At 39.2% G+C, this 22,950-nt stretch overlaps 2 protein-coding genes across 5 annotated transcripts; one reads left to right on the forward strand and one right to left on the reverse strand.

Moving 5' to 3' along the window:
- Positions 1-1,220: 1,220 nt before the first annotated feature.
- On the forward strand, positions 1,221-3,607 carry LOC110845107. Of its 2 annotated transcripts, none has more exons than XM_022091474.2 (6): positions 1,221-1,462; positions 1,538-1,606; positions 1,699-1,734; positions 1,819-2,205; positions 2,785-2,869; positions 2,986-3,607. In XM_022091474.2, the coding sequence occupies exons 1-6, from the start codon at positions 1,405-1,407 to the stop codon at positions 3,251-3,253; spliced, it is 903 nt and encodes a 300-aa protein (XP_021947166.1). In that variant the 5' UTR covers positions 1,221-1,404; the 3' UTR covers positions 3,254-3,607. The 2 variants fall into 2 exon arrangements, with proteins under 2 accessions (XP_021947166.1, XP_035703310.1); XM_035847417.1 differs by having other exon boundaries at positions 1,547-1,606.
- LOC110845108 (probable chitinase 10) lies at positions 3,527-20,838 on the reverse strand. 3 transcript variants are annotated; one of them, XM_022091475.2, is made up of 39 exons: positions 20,343-20,838; positions 12,717-13,725; positions 12,567-12,626; positions 12,254-12,422; positions 12,124-12,169; positions 11,905-12,052; positions 11,766-11,845; positions 11,498-11,696; positions 11,099-11,428; positions 10,717-10,995; positions 10,282-10,509; positions 9,954-10,151; positions 9,687-9,848; positions 9,145-9,615; positions 9,043-9,071; positions 8,676-8,961; positions 8,582-8,601; positions 8,481-8,498; positions 8,322-8,408; positions 8,096-8,201; positions 7,928-8,028; positions 7,447-7,617; positions 7,186-7,345; positions 6,591-7,120; positions 6,448-6,513; positions 6,121-6,366; positions 5,969-6,047; positions 5,850-5,885; positions 5,621-5,761; positions 5,378-5,516; positions 5,272-5,290; positions 5,160-5,177; positions 4,948-5,083; positions 4,817-4,873; positions 4,608-4,751; positions 4,407-4,481; positions 4,283-4,335; positions 4,024-4,206; positions 3,527-3,957 (listed from the first exon to the last, which is right to left on the reverse strand). In XM_022091475.2, the coding sequence occupies exons 2-39, from the start codon at positions 13,723-13,725 to the stop codon at positions 3,853-3,855; spliced, it is 6,384 nt and encodes a 2,127-aa protein (XP_021947167.1). In that variant the 5' UTR covers positions 20,343-20,838; the 3' UTR covers positions 3,527-3,852. The 3 variants fall into 3 exon arrangements, with proteins under 3 accessions (XP_021947167.1, XP_035703308.1, XP_035703309.1); XM_035847415.1 differs by having other exon boundaries at positions 10,717-11,004; XM_035847416.1 differs by lacking the exon at positions 10,717-10,995 and having other exon boundaries at positions 20,343-20,837.
- Between the last annotated feature and the right edge of the window lie 2,112 nt (positions 20,839-22,950).

Below are 22,950 nucleotides of genomic sequence, written 5' to 3' on the forward strand. Positions count from 1 at the left end.
CGACGTATGTAGATATGACAAACAAATCGCTGAATAAAAACTGCAACTATGAAATTGAAATTGAATTATTTGTTGAATAAAGTACAAGAAACTCTTCAAATGCTTATGGTTTCATCTAGATATTAATGCATTATTTATATGGACATATGTAATATATCTACATAGCTAAGCCATCGTATCATGCATGGTAATTTTAATTTTGTTAAATTCGAATTTTAATTCTAGCAATTTTTAGGACAAACCTTGTAGATGACTAGGCGGAGAAAGTTTAAAGAAACAATCGAAGAAAATGACTAGCTCGGGTTGTGTAACATCTGCACTGTCAACTGTAGATTTCTTAAAATTTCAATGTTACCCTAATACAAATATTTTATTTATCATTTTCTGAAATTATACGATATCCCTAACACTATCCGCCCAAAAAGGAAATGCGTTTCAGACAAATATTTTTAGATCAACATTGAAAATGGGGCAAATAATCCACTCCTGCTTTAAGTAAGCTAAATACTAATCGTAGCTGGGTAAGCAACCCGACCGACCGGGCAGACATGATAATAATACGTCATTCATTCAACTATTTTAAGAAGAAGGGAGCCACACAGGGAGGGAAAGATTAAGTGAAAGTCATTATTGCCTTCTCTGTGATTGCTAACTCACTCCAAAACTCGAGTCGAAATGAAAACAGAAGAATGGAAGCGAAGAAGCAACAGTTTGCGAGGAACGGTTCGGAGAAGACTAATCCCCTTAGCCCGCCTGGATGTCAGGTTTCAATAAATTTTCATCAGCTTAATCTAGACGTGGACATGAACAACTTTAATGAAGTCTAAACTGGGGAAAATGTCATTTATTTGTTTTCTCCTTCATTCGTCGTTCGTAATCGAGGACACGGCAGACTCACTGCGACTCACTCACCAAGTCAGTCCCCGTACTGCCCACACATAAAGAGGGACCTTTGGGCTCCACAAGATCTGGCGACTTAATAATCAACACCCCACCCAACCCACTTTTCTTCGGCCCCCTCGGTATACATCGCCATGTGATGTTGGAGAAGCTCACACGGAAACAAAACAAACTGGACGAAAATATTTCTCAGGATCTTTTTGGTTCATGTACATACGTAATCCACTGGCTGCCTATATGGTTGCTTGGTTAGTCTGTAATGAAAGTCGTAGGTCTGGGCGTCCTACGTATTTGTCGACGAGTATAAATACGACGGAAGGCTCCTCCAGTTCCCCAGTTGTCCAACATCTTTGGATTTCGAAGCAACAAGTCTTCCAGCCATATCTCCAGAGAGACTGGGACTTTCTCTACTCGTAGCGTCATTCAACCCCTCTTTCTCACCTTCCCCCACCTCTCTTTTGTTCCTCGTCCTATTGTATTGTGAGACTACAGATATTCACAACCATGAATTTCTTTCTTGCTTTGGTCACCTTAATCAGTGTTGCGATTGGAATTGCTAATGGTGAGTGTTGTCTTGATTAATTGTGGTGAAATGGGGTGTAAATACAATGGTGTACAATTTGATGTGCTTGTTCAGCACAACAAGGAGAGAAAGGCAACTCTATAATTCCCTTTCCTCGGGTGGGACGTTCTGGCAATTCACCAGGTAATGAACAACACTAACTCGTATTCAAGGTCACATTCGGTAATGAGAGGTACAAAAGGCTAGGACACTTATTTCCTTATAAAAACAAACAGGTCTCATCCCATTTCCAAGAATAGGAAGAGATGGAGGTAAGTTGAGACGATGGGTGCACAATTTATAGACACACAGGAAACATGCAGCCTAATAATGGTATGCCCTTAATTGTGATTCAGGATTTCATGAAATGAAGCGACAACTTATCCCCTTCCCCCGAGTGGGCAAACGCGCATTTTGGCATTTGCCCGTGGAGTCAGCATACTACACCGAGTACGAAGACATTAACCCCTTGATGGTTGATCCCAACTTTCTGCCACCCCCATCCTCCTTCCAAGTGGAATCCTCCCCCTCCGAGGACGGCGAGGTCGACAAGCGCGGTGGGACTCCGGCCACTTCTAGCGCAGGAATGTGGTTCGGCCCCCGCCTCGGTCGACGAAAGAAGCGATCCGTCGTCGATACCGTTGCCGAATCCTCCGAACACAGAGGAGACACAACAATAGACATGAAACCACTCCTTAAAATGCTTCACAATTCTAACTGGGCCATTATTGTGCCAGTCAAAGGTTAGTTCACCTGCACATTTAACTCAAAAACTCGCATGTTCCATGCACATATCACTATTTACACTCAAACATAATGCTTTTTTAACCAAAACTATTGCAATCACACACTATTACTCATTTATTTATATTCATTTGCATATCACACGCACTACACGACTTTGTGTTTGTCAGAAGCAATTCTTCACCCTGTTTACTAATATGTAGTCTTATTATACGATGTGTCACCCCATATGTAACTCGTCAATTGTACTGTTACCGTAACGTACCTGTATTTCAGACATTGTTGTAGACGAAGTATTTGTAGTATGTGCTAATTACTTAGATATTTTGAGAATAATTAGTATTGTCCTGTGACTGTCTCATCATTGCCCAGCAGCAGCGATTGTGCGATGCAGCAACAACCTGTAACGTTACTAGATTCTATTTGTTTAGTGCTTATTGTTTGTTTGTCCTGATATTTGTGATGTTGCTGCCAGTGTGGAGTGATCTTTTTATGTCTCATCTGTTTTATCCGTAGATTGTGTAACTGTAGAACAATTAAGTAATAAAATCATCTCACTTGTTACATTCCTGCAATAGAGCGTCGCAATTTTACTCCGAGACTAGGTCGAAGTTCGCACGAGGGTTTTACGGTACATCAACGGGGTCAGCCATTCTCGCCCAGGTAAAAATATTGTCTTATAATCATTAAATCATTAATTGTTCGTTCAGTAGAAATTTAAAATTATATGTGCGAAATGCATATATTGACTGATACTCTTGTTATGTAAACACGCACAGGTTAGGTAGATCTGGGGACATGGCGTCACCGTCAATTGATGAGGACGAGGAGCTTGAGACAAGGTCACACGTTAAGAGACGTCCACCCTATCGTGACACCACACCCGATCCCATCTTTGACCTTCGACCTAGAGCACCACTTAGTCCTAGATTAGGTCGGAGCGACCCCTTTTCTCCAAGATTGGGGAGAGCCGATCCCTTTTCCCCACGGCTGGGACGATCTGGCACCGAATCGACACAGCCAGACGATAGCAGAGATCGTAAATAAATTGTAGTAAGCTCGCAAATCTTGCTTGCCATTCTCCAACCTCCAGACAATTGGAGCTTGGAAAATAGCATTTGGTTGCCTTCGCTTATTCTGTAATAAGCTACCCACTAAAACACGTAACCAAAATGATGAACGGAGAATGAGGGGAAAGCAACATACTCTTGAATAACCGTTCGAGTGCAATTTTACGAGTGAGCCGATCTTTAGCAACTTCACCTTCTACTGTTAAATGTCTTTTTGACGACGAGTATATGCCTTTACAGTACTAACAAATTCTGCTAAATCTCTTCCTAGTTTATTCAACTATATAAATTATATAAATAGCTAGAATAAATAAAGTATGACTAATTTCAACATTGACACACAAATAAATGCAACGAAACGTATTTAGAATCCTATTAAACATTGTGACCCCTCCTATTTAGATTTACATATATTTACAATTATTTACACGTTTAACCCCGCATCATTACTAATAACCCTGCTAAAAGACAATTTGAGTATTTCGTACTATGCTATAAACTACGTGCTACTTTGCTAATTCTAATTAATAATTATTAAAAAGTAATTAAATATTATGGCTTAGAATGACTAAATCGCTACAAATTGCACTTTGGATCTGGTTCTGGATAGTCTCTTAGTACTCGATTAATAGTTTTCAAAAGTGGATGTTTCTCACACCCGCACACATTTCGGAAGTCGTCCTAAAATAACGCAAGCATTAAAACTTTTTGTCTATGTACGCCGATCGAACTAATTAATTTACTTACCAAATCAAGAGCCCAAATCATAGCCCCTCCAATTCCCATGTCCTTAACATATTGAGATTTTTTGCGAATCATGTCCACATCATCGAATGATACCCACTGATCCCCCTTGTAAGCGTAGGGTCCAATCGCCCCAGTGTCATCTCTCACCACGGTCCACCCCTGACCTTTGATGCTTTTGCAGATCTACAAATCAATAGTTAAGAGCTCGTCGTCAGTTGTCATTCACCCATAAAAAGTTTCCAAATTGCTCTACATATACCTCGTAATAAGCTAAGAAGCCCTGAGCTCTCGTAAATTCTCCGGCTTGGCCCCCTGGCAGACACAAAAAATATAATCTTCAATTATGCCGATATAAATTATAACACTTCAATATTTTTACGCACCTCCAGTGGATGGAGCATTTAGGCCGTGGTTAGACGCTTGCGTAAGTGTGAAGCTTTGCCCATACATGGGCATTCCTATACAATAATGAGCGTTAGAAACTTGTTGTTTAACTGATGTATGTATATTATACATCAGTTAAATATATATCATATACATTGTATATCCTTAGTTAAAGTGAAAATATAAGCTAATGTTCATACCCATGACCAATTTTTTCTTGGGCGCGCCCTTACTTATCCAGTAATTAATTGTGTAGTTGGAGTTGAAATAAAAGTTGTCACTCTCTTCGTGATTGTACATGGGCGCGACGTGGCCTGTTTTTTTGTCCCACTGACCATGGTAATCTGAAATTCGTATAATATTAGACATGTAGTGCATACATACGTCTTTAAATTCCTAGCTTTGTTACCATATGTCATCACCGCGATCCAGTCGAGGTACTGACTGATTATTGGCACATCGTATCCTGAAATTAATAGTCACAGCAATTTATGCAATCCTGGTAATTTATGAACTTTATCTATCCAAAGAATTATTCACCCTCGTCAATGATGGTTTTGCTGGGAGAGACGGCAGAGCTCAAAAGATATCCGTGGGGCGTAAATGCTTCCTTCAATTCCCTGGCAAACGTTGCAAAATTTTCCTTGTCGTCCGCCGGTCCCAATTTGCAATCAGTCTTTAAAGCAATTCGGAATTAGCAAACAAATTCATTCTTTCCAGTGTTTAACATATATTACTAATAGTAAGCTTACCTGCCAACATTTTGGGTACTAGAGACAAAAATATTAGTATTAAGAGTATTATTTGCATGTGCAAATCATAAACAGAATTTTAAGTACATAAAGATTTTGTAATTATACTTACTTCCCAGTCTAGATCAAGTCTGGAATCGAATTTAGATCGAATTTAGATCGAATTTATTAAAAATTATAATTTTATGCTTTTATAATTTTGATTTATATATACTTACCCGTCGAAATTATACTTTTGAATAAATTCAATCACATTTTTGATAAACTTTCGCCTTGCTGCGGCATCTCGGACAAGACGTGAATATTTATCGCCAAGACTGTCATTCCAACCACCGATTGCGATCACTACTTTCTTTCCTTTGTTCACAAAAAATTGTAACAAATGTTAATTTAAGTAAAAAAAATATGACTTCATGTTATTAAATGCTTACTTGCTGTAATGCAGATAAATATTTACGTACCTTTGGATTTGAGGTCTGTAACTTGGGTGTAAAATTGATTATCTGTGTCCGCCCAAGAATCGTGTGTACGAATTTCCAGCGTCGAAGGATTTAGCACGGCGAATCCGTATGCAATGTGAGTACACAGGTTGTAGTCGATATCTTGATATAAAATTATAAACCAAGATATAATTTAATTAGCAAGCAGCTCATGAAAATCATGCCACACATATGCATACTCACGACTCACCTTCTGGCTTGTACTTGCCAATTCCTTGTCGATACCCTTAATTGATAAGGAATTCATCAATACCAGTAATTTTTTTCTGCTTAATTAAATACATAATCGGAAATCTTTTGACTACTTACACGCCCAGTTAGTAAAATAACACACGACCAAAAAGTCTGAGTCAGGGACTTCTATTGGATGGATGGTGGTGGTTGTAATCTGTAAAGAAAATTTGCGATTAAACTGAAAAGAATATATAGCGAAAAAAATGACGGGAAAATATATAACGAACAATTGGAGGTTTCCACTCCCAACTTGTAGAAGTGGAGGGTTTGCTTGTTGTAGGGTTCCAGTTGACTGTGGTGGATGGCATCGTGGGGGCTGGAGTCCATGGACGTTGGGTGGTCGTGGTCGTAGAGGAAGTTGTTGTTTGTTGCGTTGGTCTCATCGGAACTTTGGTGGTGGTGGTGCTTTGCCAATTTCCTGGTGTGGTACTGCTTTGGCCCGGTTCAGATCCGCAAACCCAATCACAGTGGTCCTAAAACATGGTCAACGCATGGGTCAAAGTATGGTTAATCATTGAATCTAAAAGACACGCTGACCTTGACTGAATTATTACCTTATTCCAGTAAGTGCCTGGAGCACATTGGTATTCCGCATAATTTCCAAATATACACATGTAGTACTGAAAGGATAATAAATAAGCAAATTAAAACCTGAAATCTGCAAAACAAGATACTCGTCATGCACATATGTATGTACCTTGTTGCAATCTGACTCGTGAGGCTTAAATGGTCTCGTTTGACAGTCGTCATCCTTTTCGGCTACAGGGGATCCTGGAGGAGTAATTGCTGTTGTCGTCGTCGGCGTCGTTGGTTGTGATGATGTTGGATTTTGTTGATTGTGCTGTAGATTATTGATTGCAGCTTCATGCTCTCCGATAATAAATGCATCATCGGTTTCAACACTGCCCACAATTTTATTTGGGGGTCGTCGCGTTGTCGGTCTGGTCGTTACTGTGCGCCGAGTTGTTGTTGCTGCCGTTGTCGTACTTCTGCGGGTCGTCGTTGTTTTGGGGCGTGTCGTCGTGACAGTTCGTTTGGTAGTGGTGGTAGCTGGTTTTTTTGTAACCATCACTGGCATTTCGACCATGTCCGGTGTGGAGGCAGACGAGTCATGGTCATCCGTAAGTTTGGGCTTACCCAACACATTTTTTATAGTAGTTAAAAGTGGATAAGCCCCCTGACCGCACGTATTGCGGAAGTCATCAAGATCGAGAGCCCACACCATACCTGAAAATTTTCATAAACTCCGCATGTAAAACTAGCGAAACAAATGCAAATGCTAATATTGTTACCTCCTCCAAGTCCCATGTCGCGGATGAGTTGTGACTTTTTGCGAATCATGGCCACATCGTCGTACGACACCCACTGATTTCCTTTGTAAGCGTATGGCCCCATGGCTCCGGTCTCATCGTGAACCACTGTCCATCCATCCTTTTGCACATGCTTACAGATCTATAGTGCATTAAAATTAGCCAGAATTTAAAATATGCATGCAGAAATTATGCTAGTTTTACTAGTCAGTATAGTAAGCATATTATTTCTGAGTGTCTTGCCTCGTAGTAAGAAAGGAAGCCTGCCGCTCGAGTGAACTCCCCGGCGGTGCCTCCCCCAATGGTCGGAGCGTTGAGGTCATGCTCATTGGCATTTGCGAGGGTGAAAGACTGACCGTAGAGTGGCATCCCCATCACAATTTTCTTCCTATCCGCTCCCTGGCTTATCCAGTACTGAAAATCAACAGGCGACTCAATAACTATGAATTTATTTTCTCAATTTTGTAGGTTAGTATTCTTGACATGACAAAATACTAATAAAAATAAGAGGAATATTGTAAAGATTATCATGAAAATTAAATGGAGAGCAGCGTCATTTGGTCACAAATAATTTTTCCATGCCTTTCCCTTAAATATGTATCTATGCACATACATATGTGCATAAGTACTACATACGTACTTATGCACGTGTGTAAATTATGTAATTCCCTGACGCTTTATAATTTCTATAATTACTCTCAAATGAAATTTGTGTACTACTAACCGAAATTGAGTAATTGGCATTGAAATAAGCAAAGTCGTCATCTTCATGAAAGTAAAGGGGGGCGACATGGCCTGTCTTCTTGTCCCACTGACCGTGGAAATCTGTTTGAAATATCATTAAGCATGTAGTGCATACATAAATATGTTCGTAAATTCTTAACCCTGTTACCGTAAGTCATCACAGCAATCCAATCAAGATATCTCGCAACTGTTGGTACATCATAACCTTGGTCAATGACCAGTTTACTGGGTGAAACTGCGGCACTCAAGAGCAACTGAAAAATTAACATACGACTTATTTGAACGTATGCATAACTATTATGGAATTAGAAAATTTCGAAAAATAATTGGATTAATGTAGTGTAAATTAATTTCAATTTTAGTTTCAATTTTACCCCGTGGGGCTGGAAGGCCAACTTCAATTCTTTAACGAATTCAGCAAAATTTGGTTTGTCACTCGCAGGTCCTTTGTCACATTCGACCTTCATAAGTAACATTGATACGTATTATTAGCTATTACATTAGGATTTTGGCAATAGAAATAGTAAGCTTACCTGCCAGCATTTGGGGTACTAGAAAAGAAAAATTTGTGTTATGTGTATGTGCAAATCGTAAACAGAATTTGAATTTTATAAAAATTTGTAATGATACTCACTTCCCAGTCAAGGTCCAGTCCTACAACCCAAAGCCATTTTATTATTTTTTATTATGAGCTTGAAGATGTAAAGGAAATTATATCGTCGAATTACCGTCAAAGTTGTACTTTTTAATAAATTCAATTGCATGAGTGATAAATTTTTTTCGAGATGCCGGGTTGTTCACAAGTCTTGAATACTTGTCCCCTTGCGAGTCGTTCCATCCCCCAATGGCTAAGGTCACCTTTGTCCCGCCCTTCTTGTACGCTGTGACCTGTTCGTAAAAGTGGTTGTCAAAGTCGGCCCATGTATCATGAGGCTTCAACGTGAGGTCAGTATAGTCCAACACGGCAAATCCATACACGATGTGAGTGCAAAGTTTAGGATTTATATCTTCAGGCTGGAAAAATTAGTATTGATAATGCCTTTAACTTCATAAGTATATATATTGATTATGCATCTTCAAGATGATAAGCTGTACCTTGTACTTTCCAATCCCGGGCCTGTACCCTGATAACGAAAGGATATTCATTTTGCAGTTTAAATAAAATTTATATGAAATTTTGTATAAAACTAAACTTACAAGCCCAGTTGGTGAAATAGCACACAATCATGAAATCCTTAGCGTTTGACCCTGAATCTGGGACCACAACCTCCGATCCTGATCCTGAACTGGTTGTCGTCGTGGTCCAAGGGGACGATGAAGTGCTGCTTGTTGTAGTTACTGCGGTCGTCGTAGGCGGTCTTGTCGAAGGACTTGCAGTTGTCGTTGGTCGTGTAGTTGCTGGCCTCATCGTAGTGCTGGGAGCATCTGTATAAATTGGACCACTAGTCGTCGTTGTGGTTGGTCTGCCCCCTGAATTTTGACATCCTGCATTGGCTGGCCAATCACAAATTTTTCCATTGTTGTTCCAATGCAATCCCGATTGACAGCGGAACTGGATTGGATGTCCATGATTGCAGACGTAGTAAACGTCACACTCGTCTTCGTCACCATAATATTCTCCTTGTTGACAGTTCTTTGGAAATTTCGTTTCCTGGATCGATGGGACGTCTATTGGAATCAACGACATTGAAATCAGATCCAATTGGAAACCTTTATGCGTATTATTAATTATTTTATACCGCTGCCACCACCCGACGATGTTTGACACATTGCACTCTTTGGCCAATCACACAAAGTTTTCTGTGAGTTCCAATGTAGTCCTGGTCCACAGGATTGTAAAGTTTGTGTTCCGTCCACGCAAACATAATACCGATCACAAGTTGGTCCAGGTGAATATTCGCCTGTAATGCACAAGTCATTAGTCGCCGTCATCGAGGTTCGTAATGTCAACTACCAGAAGAAATCACCCTTTGGTACTAGTGATTATATTGACTACGTATATGCACCTGATCTGCATCGTTCTCCAGAGGGTCGATAAGTTGTTGACGGCATCTGCGTCATTGGAGGTCGAGTTGTTGGTTGCTGAGTCGTTGTCCATTTAGTTGTTGTGCTCGGTGGCCAAGTTGCTTGCGATGAGCTGGGAGGTTTATACGTGGATGTGGGCGCAGTTCCTCCACAATTTGCATATTCCGGCCAATCACAAGCTATCATAGAAAATAAGCACGCAATAAAAAGTGGACAATTGTACGTTTTGTTGCTTATCACGCACCATGAGCATACAAATGTTTCACCTTTTCTTATTATAAAGTTAATTAGTACAACTTGTGCAAATACCTTGTTGGTACTGGTTCCAGTGGAGTCCTTGTGGACACTGCTTTTTGAACGCCTTGCCACTAGTACATTCGTAATACATGGAACAGTCGGACGGATCCGGTTTAAAAATCCAAGTGTTGTCGCACGTATTTTCCGGAATGGGAACCCCTCCACCTCCCTCGGGTTCTGAGGTGGGTGAAGTTGGGCTCGTTGGTGTTGGAGCGGTGGTCATATGCGGAACCACAGACACTGAATAATAAATTGGTACATTTAAGTGCTTTGGTATTAATCAAGCTATGCCTTTGACGACGTGTTAGTGTGTGAAATCTAGTTGTTGTAAATATGCAAATGATGTGTTAAATATGGTTCGTATTAATAAGAAAGTTCGGCTTTTGTCACTTGACTTGTTAGTATTAGAACGAGGAATAGGAATCAAAACGACAGCAAAATATGTACTTTGTGAGTCGGATCCATTGATTTGTTGACATATGAAAACTACGGGTGCGGATGATGCAGACTCTGGAGGGGAATTGGTCGTTCCATTCGACGAGTCAGGTGTGGTGGAAAGTGTTGTGGACAAAGGGGGGGAAATCGTGGTGGATGCCGTGCTACCTAGCGTTGTGGTGGAGGGGGTACTACTTTCGGGAATGAGAGGGGTTGATGGAGGGGGTTTAATTGTGGATGTGGAGGTTTGTGGCCACCAGGTGCTCGTTGGATGCTCAGTTGGTGGGCGAACTGTGGCACCTCAATCATTATTAGATGATGATGTGAGAGTTCAATATTTTATATGTGCATGTAGTTAAATGAGCATATTTAATGGTTTGCAATTTTGTTTTACCTTGGCCTGGTTTACTCGTCGTAGTCTCCACGGATGGTTTTGGCACCACTGGAGGAGTGCAATCCACAACGTTCGGATCATATGGAACTCCGAGCAGTTCTTTGGCAATAGTTCGCAACAAAGGTTGGCTTCCCATGCAACACTGGTTCTGAAAATCGTCCAAGTCCATTGTCCACACAAACATTCCTCCCAATTGCTGCTGTTTTACGTATCGTGCTTTTCGCGTTAGAAAATCCGAATCATCGTACCCCACCCACTCGGAATCTTTGTAGGCGTATGGACCCCAACTTCCAGTACGATCCACTCCTGACGTCCACTGCTTATCTTTCACTGGTCCACGTTAAACATATTTTTCTAATAAATTCACATTTACCGTGATATGTGCCAATTTAATCTCACCCCTTAAGCAGATCTCATAGTAGGCAAGCATCCCAGGTTGCTGGGTAAATTCTCCCGGAAGTCCAGGCCCTATGGCCTCACTCCCATACGACGAGTCACCAGGGTTGCTCAAATGGAAACTCTGGCCGTACATTGGAACTCCGACAATAAGCTTGGACCGATCGGCTCCTTTGCTCAGGTAGTATTGCATTGTGTAATTCTACAGCAATGGAGAAAATTAGGCCAACAGCAAAAAACACCTTTTTTCTAAAATCATCTCACGACTTACGACGTTGTAGGATGGATAAGGGTCAAATGAGGGTGGTCCAGTAAACAGCGGGGCCAAGTGACCAGTCTTAACTTCCCAGGCTGAAACCCACCAAGTCAGTAAAACTAATTTGGAATATTTTCAAGTTTGATCCACATACCACCGTGATAGTCGTAAGCCATGACATTCATCAAGTCCAAATGCTGCGACAGACTTGGTATGTCGTATGCAAGATCAACAACTTCTTTATATCCGCTCAGCGTTGCAGAAACAATTAAACCTTGCGGCTTGAACGTGTTTTGCAACTCCTGCGCAATTATTAATTATATGGTGTTATTTTTTAATTTTTCATATAAAAATATTTGCAATTTTGGGTAACCTTTATCAGTTCTGTGAAGGCTAGTTTATCAGAATCCGGACCATTTCTAGCATACAAAAAAATGTGTAAATTTCATTTTAACACTGATCATATAATTGATAATATTTAAGATGCATATATAAGTTCATACTCGCACTGCGACTGCCAACATTTGGGGTAGTGCCAATCTACGGATAACCCATCGAAATTCTTGTCCTTCAAATATTTTGCAGTTTCAACGGAAAACTTGCGACGATATTCTGCATTGTTGGCTAAGATGCTATACTTGTCATCCCCAGAATCCGACCATCCACCCAAACCTGTAAAAGTACAGAATTTTTATCGCATTAATGTACGTATCGATGGAGTGATTTAGATGTGATGGGATATAAAATAAAGCTTAAATACGTGAAGTTTTTGAATATGTAATTTGATTTGCTATATAAAACAAGGTTTGTACTCACCGAGCAAAACTTTTAGATTTGGGTTCCTTTGCTTCAGGGCTGTGAATCTCTGGTAAAACTCTGTAGAGTGAAATATTAGTAATATAAAAAAAATTCAGCAGTATTAGCAATGATGTCGATCAACTACAGGTAAATATTTATTTGTATTACGTTTGTCCAGGTCCAATTGGGGATCACTCTCTCTAATCGCAATTTTGTTCTTATCCAAGTTCGCGAATGCGTAAATTACGTGAGTGCAAAGACTAGGATTCGCATTTTCTGGACTAAATGATCCTTTCCCAGTTCTGTAATACGACCAACTAGCAAAGTAACAGATAACTTTATTGTTTGACGTTGGGGTGTCAGCCTCGTAACGAATTATTCTATTCTCTTCCTGATGCTGTTGCTGGTGACCAGTGCGCCTGGGAAAATCTGAGCTTTCGACAGCTCCACGACTAAACCCGGTTTTATAAATTTCACCCGTTGCTGCAGCCCGTACAATTGGGTTCGTGGTGGGAGCAGCAGGTCTGAATTCGACGTGACCACGAGTGAATCCATGCTGAGGAAAGAAAATGTCCACCATGGAGGATGACTCGACTTGACCTCGGTGAAACCCTGTCAGATGGTGTCCAGCATCACTAACAATTTGCTCGTAGCTCTTCAAGGGTATGTTGTTCCAGCCCCCCGCGGTATCATCATTCTTGTCCGCAGCGAATTGCGGAGGGGTTTGGACGGCATGAATTTTGGGTCGAAGACTATTGAAATCATAGTTCCACAGGTTGTCATACGCTTCTGAAATTGTGGCGAATGGGACGACAAAAGGAGTTTGGGCTGAATTTTGTCCATTGTTGTAGCCCGAGCCTATGCCCAAGTGTTGCTGCTGCTGCTGGCTACTTGGTGGCATTTGTGGAATTTGATTAGAAATGCCGACACCCCCCGAAGGATCGATGGACCGATGGGGTGCAAATGGTCTGCCGACATTTCGTTCATTGTTCCACAGAGCATAAAATGGATACGTGTTTGAGTACGGAACGAATGAAAAAGTTGCTGATGATTGGGGATTTATGCTGCGTGATTGATTAGGAAAATTGACCGTCCTGTACACCAAGTGGTTTGGAGTCCGTTCCGCCCAATGTCCAATCACTGTTGCTGCCAGTAAGAATATTGCAATCTTGACCATCTAACAAAAGAAAAATAGTCCCCGGTTAATCGTCTCAAAAAACGATGCGAATATGAGATCGATCACCCAGTCCGATTCATAAAGTTTTTTTGCAAGGTACATACACATAAAAGAAGAGAGTGATGAGTTCCAGGTAGACAACAAGACACGAAGTACGAAAGTAGACAAAGAGCAAATCGATGAATACCACTCGCCATTCTTTGTGATTGTTTATAGTGATTTATTATATATTTATTGCTATTGAAAAGCGCCCCGTCAATCAGTAAATAAGTTCGTCCAGTACAATCAACCACCATTTAGCACAATGTCAAAAATTACATCCATAAAAAACGGAGTAGTCCAACTACATGTAGTTTATTTATGATCTGGAAACATCATCAAGTGTCTGTCGGTAGCTGAAAGAGATTAATTCAACAAGATGCCACATAGGGCTTTGGAATAATTTAGTGAAAGAAGTCATTGTTACGTCGTAAGTGCTTCACCAGAGGGGATTTCTCGCAATAATATTCTTGCAATCGATGTAGGTGGATGGAAATGAATTAACTGCCCGACATCTCTCACTCGCTGCAATTGATTTCGATACAGATCAAATCAGATGCTGTAAAATTACAGCCTTATAAGATTGATTTTCTTGGATGGTCAACTGATGCATGATAATGATGAAAACATTATAAAACAATGAGGCTTGACTAACCGCAACCCAGCAGCAGCAGCAGCAGCAGGCCTGTAATGGGCCATGAGATAAGTTTGCATAAGAGAAGATGAGCAAAATCTCATCTCCGTCCAGTCCATTGACTTTCTTCTCATTTCCTCCCATCCGTCAGTCAAATTAAACTCCTTCCTTTTTAACCCTCTATTTCACTCCATTCATGTTTCCCCAGGAAAATAAAAATTTAAAACATAAAAATACCAAAGTTGGCTTTATAACAGTGAGAGGTGAAAATATGCATTGTGAAAATATGTATTAGTGAGAAACTTTCTCATGATTTTTGTCCAGTCATTTTGCACTTCTTTTATAGCAAATCATTATGCGGAACCTACACTCCGCAGTCGTGGGTGGGTGTATATTTCAAAGTTTAATGATGAATGTGTAGTTATCATTATTCTACAACTATTCAGCTTAATGTCAGCTACGAAAAGACATGCATTTTGATGGTCAAAAAAAAGTTGCCACGTTTTATGCATGTGTATGTATCAGTAACTTCACGTCCACACTAATAATGGGATAAAACAAAACATGACTTTCGGAGAACCAAGCTCATAAAAACTTGACAGACAACAGCATTGATGACATCGCTACATGCTGACGACGAATATCATGCGAAAAGCATTATGACATTTTATATAGTCAGAAAAGATATAGCCTAATAAATGCATTGTTCAAATAATTCATCATCATTCGAGTTACTGCGCCTCGATTTGTCAGTGGAAAAGTTGACTCACAAAGTCTTCAGCATTACGTGAGCATACAAAAATTGTAACAGCTCCAGTTTCTAAACAGCTTGAAATTTATTATTTATTCCATAAACTCTACGACATTTTAATGAGATTGCAAATATCAAGTAATCTCGACGGTACACTGCCAAGATTAATTGCCTGGTACATTTACTGATCCGATCTACGTAGGAGGTTCTTGTCGATTTGTAAGTACAGATGCTATCGCATTCAATTGAGTCTCCCAAAGGTAACAGTTATTCAACTGCCTACATTTTTCAATTTAAATCAACCAAAGAGCTGGTTGACATTGGGGCGTTTTTAAGCTTTTATGTAGCACGACTAACGAAAAATTCAAGTGTACACTGTACAGTATATGTATATGCATACAATTGAAACGGTATGCCAGCCAGACAGGCATGGTTACATACTTATTAGTACTTGAGAGACAACTGGAGGGACACTGGATGACTGGTGCGTTTATTAAACCAAATTCATGTCATCTTCATTGATGTCATTGCCTCCTTGTCTCTCGGATTTAAATCAGTGCAATAAGAAGACGTCCAAATTATGCCCAGTTTGAGACATCGTAGCACAATTTGCAATTTGGAGACGCATTGTGTTGCAACTCACTAAATGACATATAACGTTTGATAACTACTTTTTACACGACATGCTGACATTGGCTGTATTATTTGAGGTTTATATACAGTTTTGAGACGCCGGGGTGATACGACGAATTGAGAAAAGGTGTACAGCGACCATGTAATAACGTGAAATAACTAAAAATACATACATCCATGTCTGTATATGTATACAAAAAGAGTATTTTGGGGGATGAATTAGCGAATAATCTGTCAAATGAGAATATTGTGTGAGACATTCAACAACAGTGGTAGGCGTCACACTTGGTTGTTTTGTTGCATCCTCTGTCAACTAGAACTTTTGCAAGTCATCTGTTACCCTCGCATTTCGCAATCGTCCGACTCTTTTTCTGCATGTAGGAAATGAACCATAATAGGAATGATTAATGGCCTCGAGTTATGTCGCTGCATTCATTCTACTTATTTTTTAGTAATAGAGTCTCACGTCTGAGATGTCTGGAATACATGGCTGACGAGGAAAGTAGGAAACCACAACATGTCTGAATCAATTATTGCAATGCTCACTGCACCCCGAACCGCTGCATCTCACCGAATAATTGAGAAATCATGAGTTAACAATTGAGCTATTTATGATGAAACAGGAAGACTCGGCACAAGGAAATGAGAATAATATGTGTACTATCAAGTGAAAAAGTAAAAATAGTACTTTTACAAACCACGCTAAAACTGTTGTACAGCTTCGGGCAACGGAAGTTAATTTTTCATACGAATTATGAATTATGCACCGTTGACCGTGTACTTTTCACTCCTCCTCCTCAAATTATCTGAATCATTACAACAGCACCAGGTCGAGGCGTCAAAACAAATACTCTGCTCGAATAAGTGCTCTTATTACTTGTATTAAGTAGTCGTATCCTACGGTTTAATACATGTTTTAGCTGTTCAGTTATTACAAGTTTAATAATTCTGACGAGTTTTCGGGAGGAATAAATTATCTCAATGTGAATGAACCAGCAAATTTCATGTCCAAGTTATAAAATTACATTCTCAACCGCATACAAGTTTTGAACACGCTTAATTCAATTTGGTCCATATCAAGAAAATCGTGCAGAAAATGTGCAAAAGTGTTAAAGCTGGGTAGACACAAATAACGATAATGTTCTTTCAGTGTAAGTCTGAAATCGAAGGATGCTCACTGTTTAATGGGTTTAATGGTGAATCATAATTGCGTGCATATTGGATTGTGCTGCACACACTAGACGATAAATTATTGGAGTGTGGATTGATCCTGCTGAGACTGAGAGTTCAACAAAAGTCTACTAAATACATTCTAGAAACCATAAGGTTGAAACTGAGCTGAAAATAATTGTCGTAAATGGGTGGCATGAAATGCGAAATATGTATGCACAGGAGATAGATAATAATGTAATATCCCAAAAACTGGTTAATCCGGAGTATGTATGGCTCAGTCGAAACACTTGCACACGGTGGACTGTTACTCGTAATTTGTAATTTGCAATTGGGACTCGCACACATAATTCTCGTTTGGCTGCATCGTGATTAATTTTGGGAACCACCAAGAACCACAAGGAGGAAATTATTATTGGTTCGAGGATCAGTCAGTATATTGAGTCTCACCTCGCGCAAAGTATTTACACTGCACTAAATTCCGAATGATTCAGCCAGTCAATATATTTATTCAGCGAAATCCGCAATACGTTATGAAGATCGGGTAGTGATAAAACTGGATTGAATGCCTACAAACAGTTTTGCAGGTGGCCAAGCAGCTCGTCTCTTAAAAATTTGGGGTTTACAGGATTCATTTTATAAAAATAGCTTCTATCATAATGAGACCGGTCTCCTGGGCCCAGTTTCTTTTCGTGAACATAAATTGTCCTAAAACAAAACTTATATAGTTTTATTTTTGCTGAGTTTACTCAATTTTAAGATTATTAAACTTTACAGCACTCTCACATCTTGATCTCTAATTTATTTATAAAAAGAATAAAAATGTATTTAAGGTGATCTCAGCCCATAAAATTCCTCGTCCTCAAACCTGCAGTTGTACTGTTGGAGGTAAAACATCGATATTGACGTAAACGAATTTTATTGAAAAATTAGTTACGAGCAAACCTAGTATTTAATGTAAAAAATAAGTGATTATTTTGGATGTGAATGATTCAACAAAGAAAACAAGTTCATTCAATACAAGATTATACTAAAATTGCGTAGATATAATTTTTTCAACAGCTACGTTTCCCTTGACCCTGCCCTCGCATTAAGGAGAGGATACCAGAAACGCTAACACCTAACTAAAGTCTCATGAACTTTGATAATGTTGCAGAAAATATTTGCATATTAATTGAAGATGTGCGTACCTACCTATAAATAGTAGCAAACCTTACATTCATACATAGCTTCGTTATGATCTTGTTTTTTGGCAAGTCTGGCATGCTCCGTTCGGTCCGGTTTTAATTACATGTTGTCACCCCAGCATTGTGTAGTGTGTGAGGTATCATATTTTAATTATAACTTTAGAACAACGCATGATGTCACTGAGTTCTGACCAGCATCTTAATTTCGTCTCAATGAACACCACCGACCGTTACACAACCGAGCGAATTACATGCACTCGTCCCCTGTTGTTAAGTTGTTGTCAAAAGGATGGGCTGAGATGATAAATGTACGCAATGGTACCCCGATTTATAAAATAAAACATGGGCAGCGTACCCCCTTCGTTTTCCCGTCGTCTCAATCTCGTCTCGAGACCAGGAAGAAAATATTTTCGGTCGTAAATTAAACACCTCATGAAAATGATAATTAATTGCCCATAAGTATTTAGGATAGCATTCAGACAACAAGAACCCAGAACCTCCAGTGCAGGAGCTGGATCCCACATGCAAAATAGGTATGTATTTATCTTCCACTAATTCTATTACTACATAAATAAGTATATATTATTATAAGTGTTATGATACCCAAATCCAATGTTTATTGCACTATTAAAGACTTTTAAATCAGCATAAACCACATCCTAAATAAACAGATTTACTATTGAAGTGATTTACATAAATTCTTTGCCGATGAGCCAGAACGCTCGAAACGGTAGTCAACAGTCGTAAGAGTAACTGAACAAAGGAATTTTAAAGGACAAAATGGATAAATTCAATAACTATGTACAAAAAAGTTTGTATGCATCACGTCGCCCATCAAAAAATTATTGTGAGGACACAAGGCCCGATATGCACGTCTCACAATTCTTGCAGGAATAGATAATCTGATTGTGAAGTTTGGAACTGCATAATGAGCTATGCAAACTTTAGTGCATGCCAACTGGACGTGTCCATGCAATATGGTCCGTTTCTGCCGTGCGTGTAAATGAATTCGGTGCGTATTAAGAGGGCATTGTTGATTTTTTACTTGGCCAGTCAGCAGAGTTTATATTTTTTGTACCCCTACACGTGTACTCAGTTACTGCAGCACAAACAAATGATAATACGTACGTACTACCCAATGCATATGTAATAGTGCATAATATTGCATCTTCTTCCTTCCCGAGGAGATTGTAATTCCTACATATTTACTGCAAACTGCAACAAACCAACCAACAACAAGTACTTTGCTACCATGCATTTAAAAAATACTACCACTTCACTTCACCTCTCATGTTTTCACACAAGAGGTTCACTAACTAACCAACAAACTGCAAATTGTGGCTCATAATCTCTTCTCTCTCATGCCTATTGCCCACACCAAAAGTAATGAAAACACAACAAATTCCTAACTAACAAGCCATTTTTCCAGTTTGGCCATTAAACCCTTCTTCAAATTATAGCTAAAACGTCGGGTCAAATGCCAAAGGTTGATGGCTAATTTGTCAGTCAAAATTACTGTACAGCTTGACTTGCTTTTTGGCACTCAACGCTGTACGAATGTACGCAACTGCGTGAATGCGTGCTTGCAATGCGTAATCACAAGGAGTGATTGCGATTAAAAAGTGAAGGTGAAGGTGAGTTAATGTTCGCCAAGGAGGAGACGAAGAGAAGGAAGTGTATGTACAAAAAGTGCATAATTTAATATTTATTGCATAATCCAGACACTACAGCCAAGCGAGTAGAATGCATTGAATGGCATGAAAAAAGCTGACCGGTCTTCTCAATGATTATGATTAGTGAAACCAGTGGAAAGAGATTACAGATTATTTCAGTTCTCAACGCAGTCAACGTGCATAATGCGTAAGATGATGAACCAAAGAAAAGTGCGTTTGTCAAGTCATTCCCTTGTATGGAACACGATGAAAATTGATCTGTAAGCCTGATATTATGCAAGTTGATGGTGAAAAGTGAAATGAAGAGAGACGAACCAAACCAAGGACATGTATGAAATCAGTAAAATAAATATAAAGATTCACTCTCAAGACTTTATCAATCTGTGAAATTGATAAAGGCACCAAGGAAAGTATTATAAGTCAGAATGTAAATTATTTATTAAAGTGTAAATAATACGTTTAATTAATGGCCCTCTACTTAAAGATACAATGAATGCCCCGTTACCATCATAAATCATTTGCATACATACCTTGGAGATGGATCAACGCCTGGACTAGTAGCGGAAGCTTCTTTTTTTGACCACGGATCTGAGTAATTTCAGTGTTTTACTGTTTCTCTATTATCGTGGGTCGCATTGGGGGACTGCGTATGCCGTCTCAAAATTCCAACCCCGTTTTATACCATTCTTGTGCAGTATCAGGAAAATCTTCAACTACGGGAGTAATTTATTTGTGTATTTATTTATTTCCTGCGGATTAAACGGTATGAAATCTAGCGCACTTGTAAAAACTAAGTCCCATAAATGTATGTATGTAAAAAGTCGCAAAAACGGACATGCGTTGGTGTCACCTGGAACCACGAAGATATAAAATGTGTGCGTGGTTGTTCTGCACTTGTCGGATCCCACTAAACCACTGCTTATAAACCGAACATGTTTGGATTGTTGTAAGCAGTGCAACAATACCTGCTGCGAAGATGAAACAAGTATACGAAAGAAGAATCCCCTTTGCCTCCTGGTCCGCAGGTATGACTGACGATGAGACTCGGTTCGTCGGGTAGTATTTAGCAGAAGTGAATCTTGTTGCTCTTCTTCTTCTTCATCTTGGTGAATCACTTTGGGCGTGCAAAAGTCTGGGACGATGCAGATGTTCAGCTTTTGTCAAATAGTGTTACACATCTTGTAACTCTTGAATGAAATCAACCAAGATTTGAAACGCTTCGCCCCAAGAAATCCTTAAAACTCATGAATAAAACAAGACTAATGCATTTCATAACCTCGAGGTCAAATTGCTTATTGAAACATTCAACGTTTCTTGGACTCTAATCTTTACCTGGCAATCAGTACAGTACCTGAATCAATTTTGCATGAAATCCGAATACTTTGCGTACTTATTATTAACTTTGCACAGCATTTCCGCAGTTATTATCTGTTCCATTAGCGTGCTCATTTCTCAATTTTTACTACACAAACAAACGACGAGTGAGTGATGAACTCATCATTAATCACTTTATTTTATCGGATAAAACGAATTCTCAAAAAATGCTAAAATTTACATGCAAAAGGTTGTTTGCGAAAACGATGTGACGTGCCATTTTCTTGTCAAATCTTGCGTGTACTAGTCACGGAGAGGATGAAAAAAATTGGGCACCTCCGCTGTCGAGAGTTTGGAATTAGTTTTTAGATACCAGAAATGACAGTGTTCACCATTATTAACATTATTATAAGTATGTAGGTAGCACTATTTGTACTGCCAATTCCAGTGTTGCAGATTGTATTGTTGCATTCAGTAATGACTCTGATTTCATTCGTAGTACATGCATTTCATTGACAGCAGTCGGTGCTGTTGAAATGTGAGAGTAAATTCGCTGTCGAGTTTGTAGTAACCAATTAGGAGAAAGCAGATTCAATTATGAGTACTTTTGTGAGCATATATTTTTGTAAATCAATTTTTTATTGATCGGTTGACTCATTCCACTCAAGGGTCATTGTCCAGAGAAAGGTTCGGCCACTTCTGTGTCCGTTGCGCTTGAGACTGAATACGCAACATGTTTGTGAAATACTTATTTCTGCCGCACCCACAAATAATCTGAGAAGCGCAGAAGATTCAATCCGGCCATCTAAATCACAAATTTGTGTTGTGGATTCATGTTACATGCAATTAGTCGTAATTGAAAGTGACGGGTTGTGGGCATAATTGACATGGATGTGTACCCTACGTACACGAGCAACCTTGAAGGGAAGGCTGCATTTCCTCTTTTTACATGTAAATATTAGTATACGTATTGTATATCCAATTCAAACTTATTTTGTTTCGGAGGTTAACTAGCTCCATAATGATAACTTGTTACACGTTGCCCGACATGAGAAAGAGTTTTATTTCTGATTGTGAGGCATGCAGCAACAAATAATAATCAACGTCGTATTTCTTCACATTGAAGCAAATCAAGTGAAATGATTTCCAGATGGATTCTCTTTGATCTCGAGAATTCTGTGTTCTTTTTCTTTCTATATGTATGTAAGCAGGTGAAAAAACCTTACATGCTTCCATTCAATACAATCCAGTTCCAGAAGTAAATAGGTGCATGCACAGCTTCTTCTTCTCTGGTTGGGAAACAATCATGCATTTTACGCTTCATTTACTTACTGCACCGAATAAAAATGAGGACCAAGTTCTAGACTGAACCAATCAAGCTGAGACCATTAGGCTGAAAGGTGTGGTGGTACTAGTTGCCTGTCATTACGTATTAATTCAGCCAGATAAACATTAGTATTAAATATATACATACACGACATATTAAATATGTAAAGAAAGAGATCACTTGCTTGCTCTAGTGCATATAATGATCTCCTATAAGTAATGGAATCACTTAACAAATCCCAACTCAACTTGTGCAAATACTTATTTATTGCAATATGTGTGTAGGTATTTACATGATAAATGGCTTAATCTGCTCGATTGAACGTGTTATTGGATTAAAAATAATGTCTGTCCATATTGAAGTTTAAATCCTTCTCAAGAGTAAAAGTTCTGTTGAACATTGCTTTTATGGACCAGGTGGAATAAATATTTACTTAAATGATGCCATTTACGGATGAAACCTGCAGAATTGATATACTAAATATTATGCCAAATTAC

This window comes from Folsomia candida, unplaced genomic scaffold (assembly GCF_002217175.1).
Source record: "Folsomia candida strain VU population unplaced genomic scaffold, ASM221717v1 Fcan01_Sc002, whole genome shotgun sequence".
Lineage (NCBI taxonomy): Eukaryota > Metazoa > Arthropoda > Collembola > Entomobryomorpha > Isotomidae > Folsomia > Folsomia candida.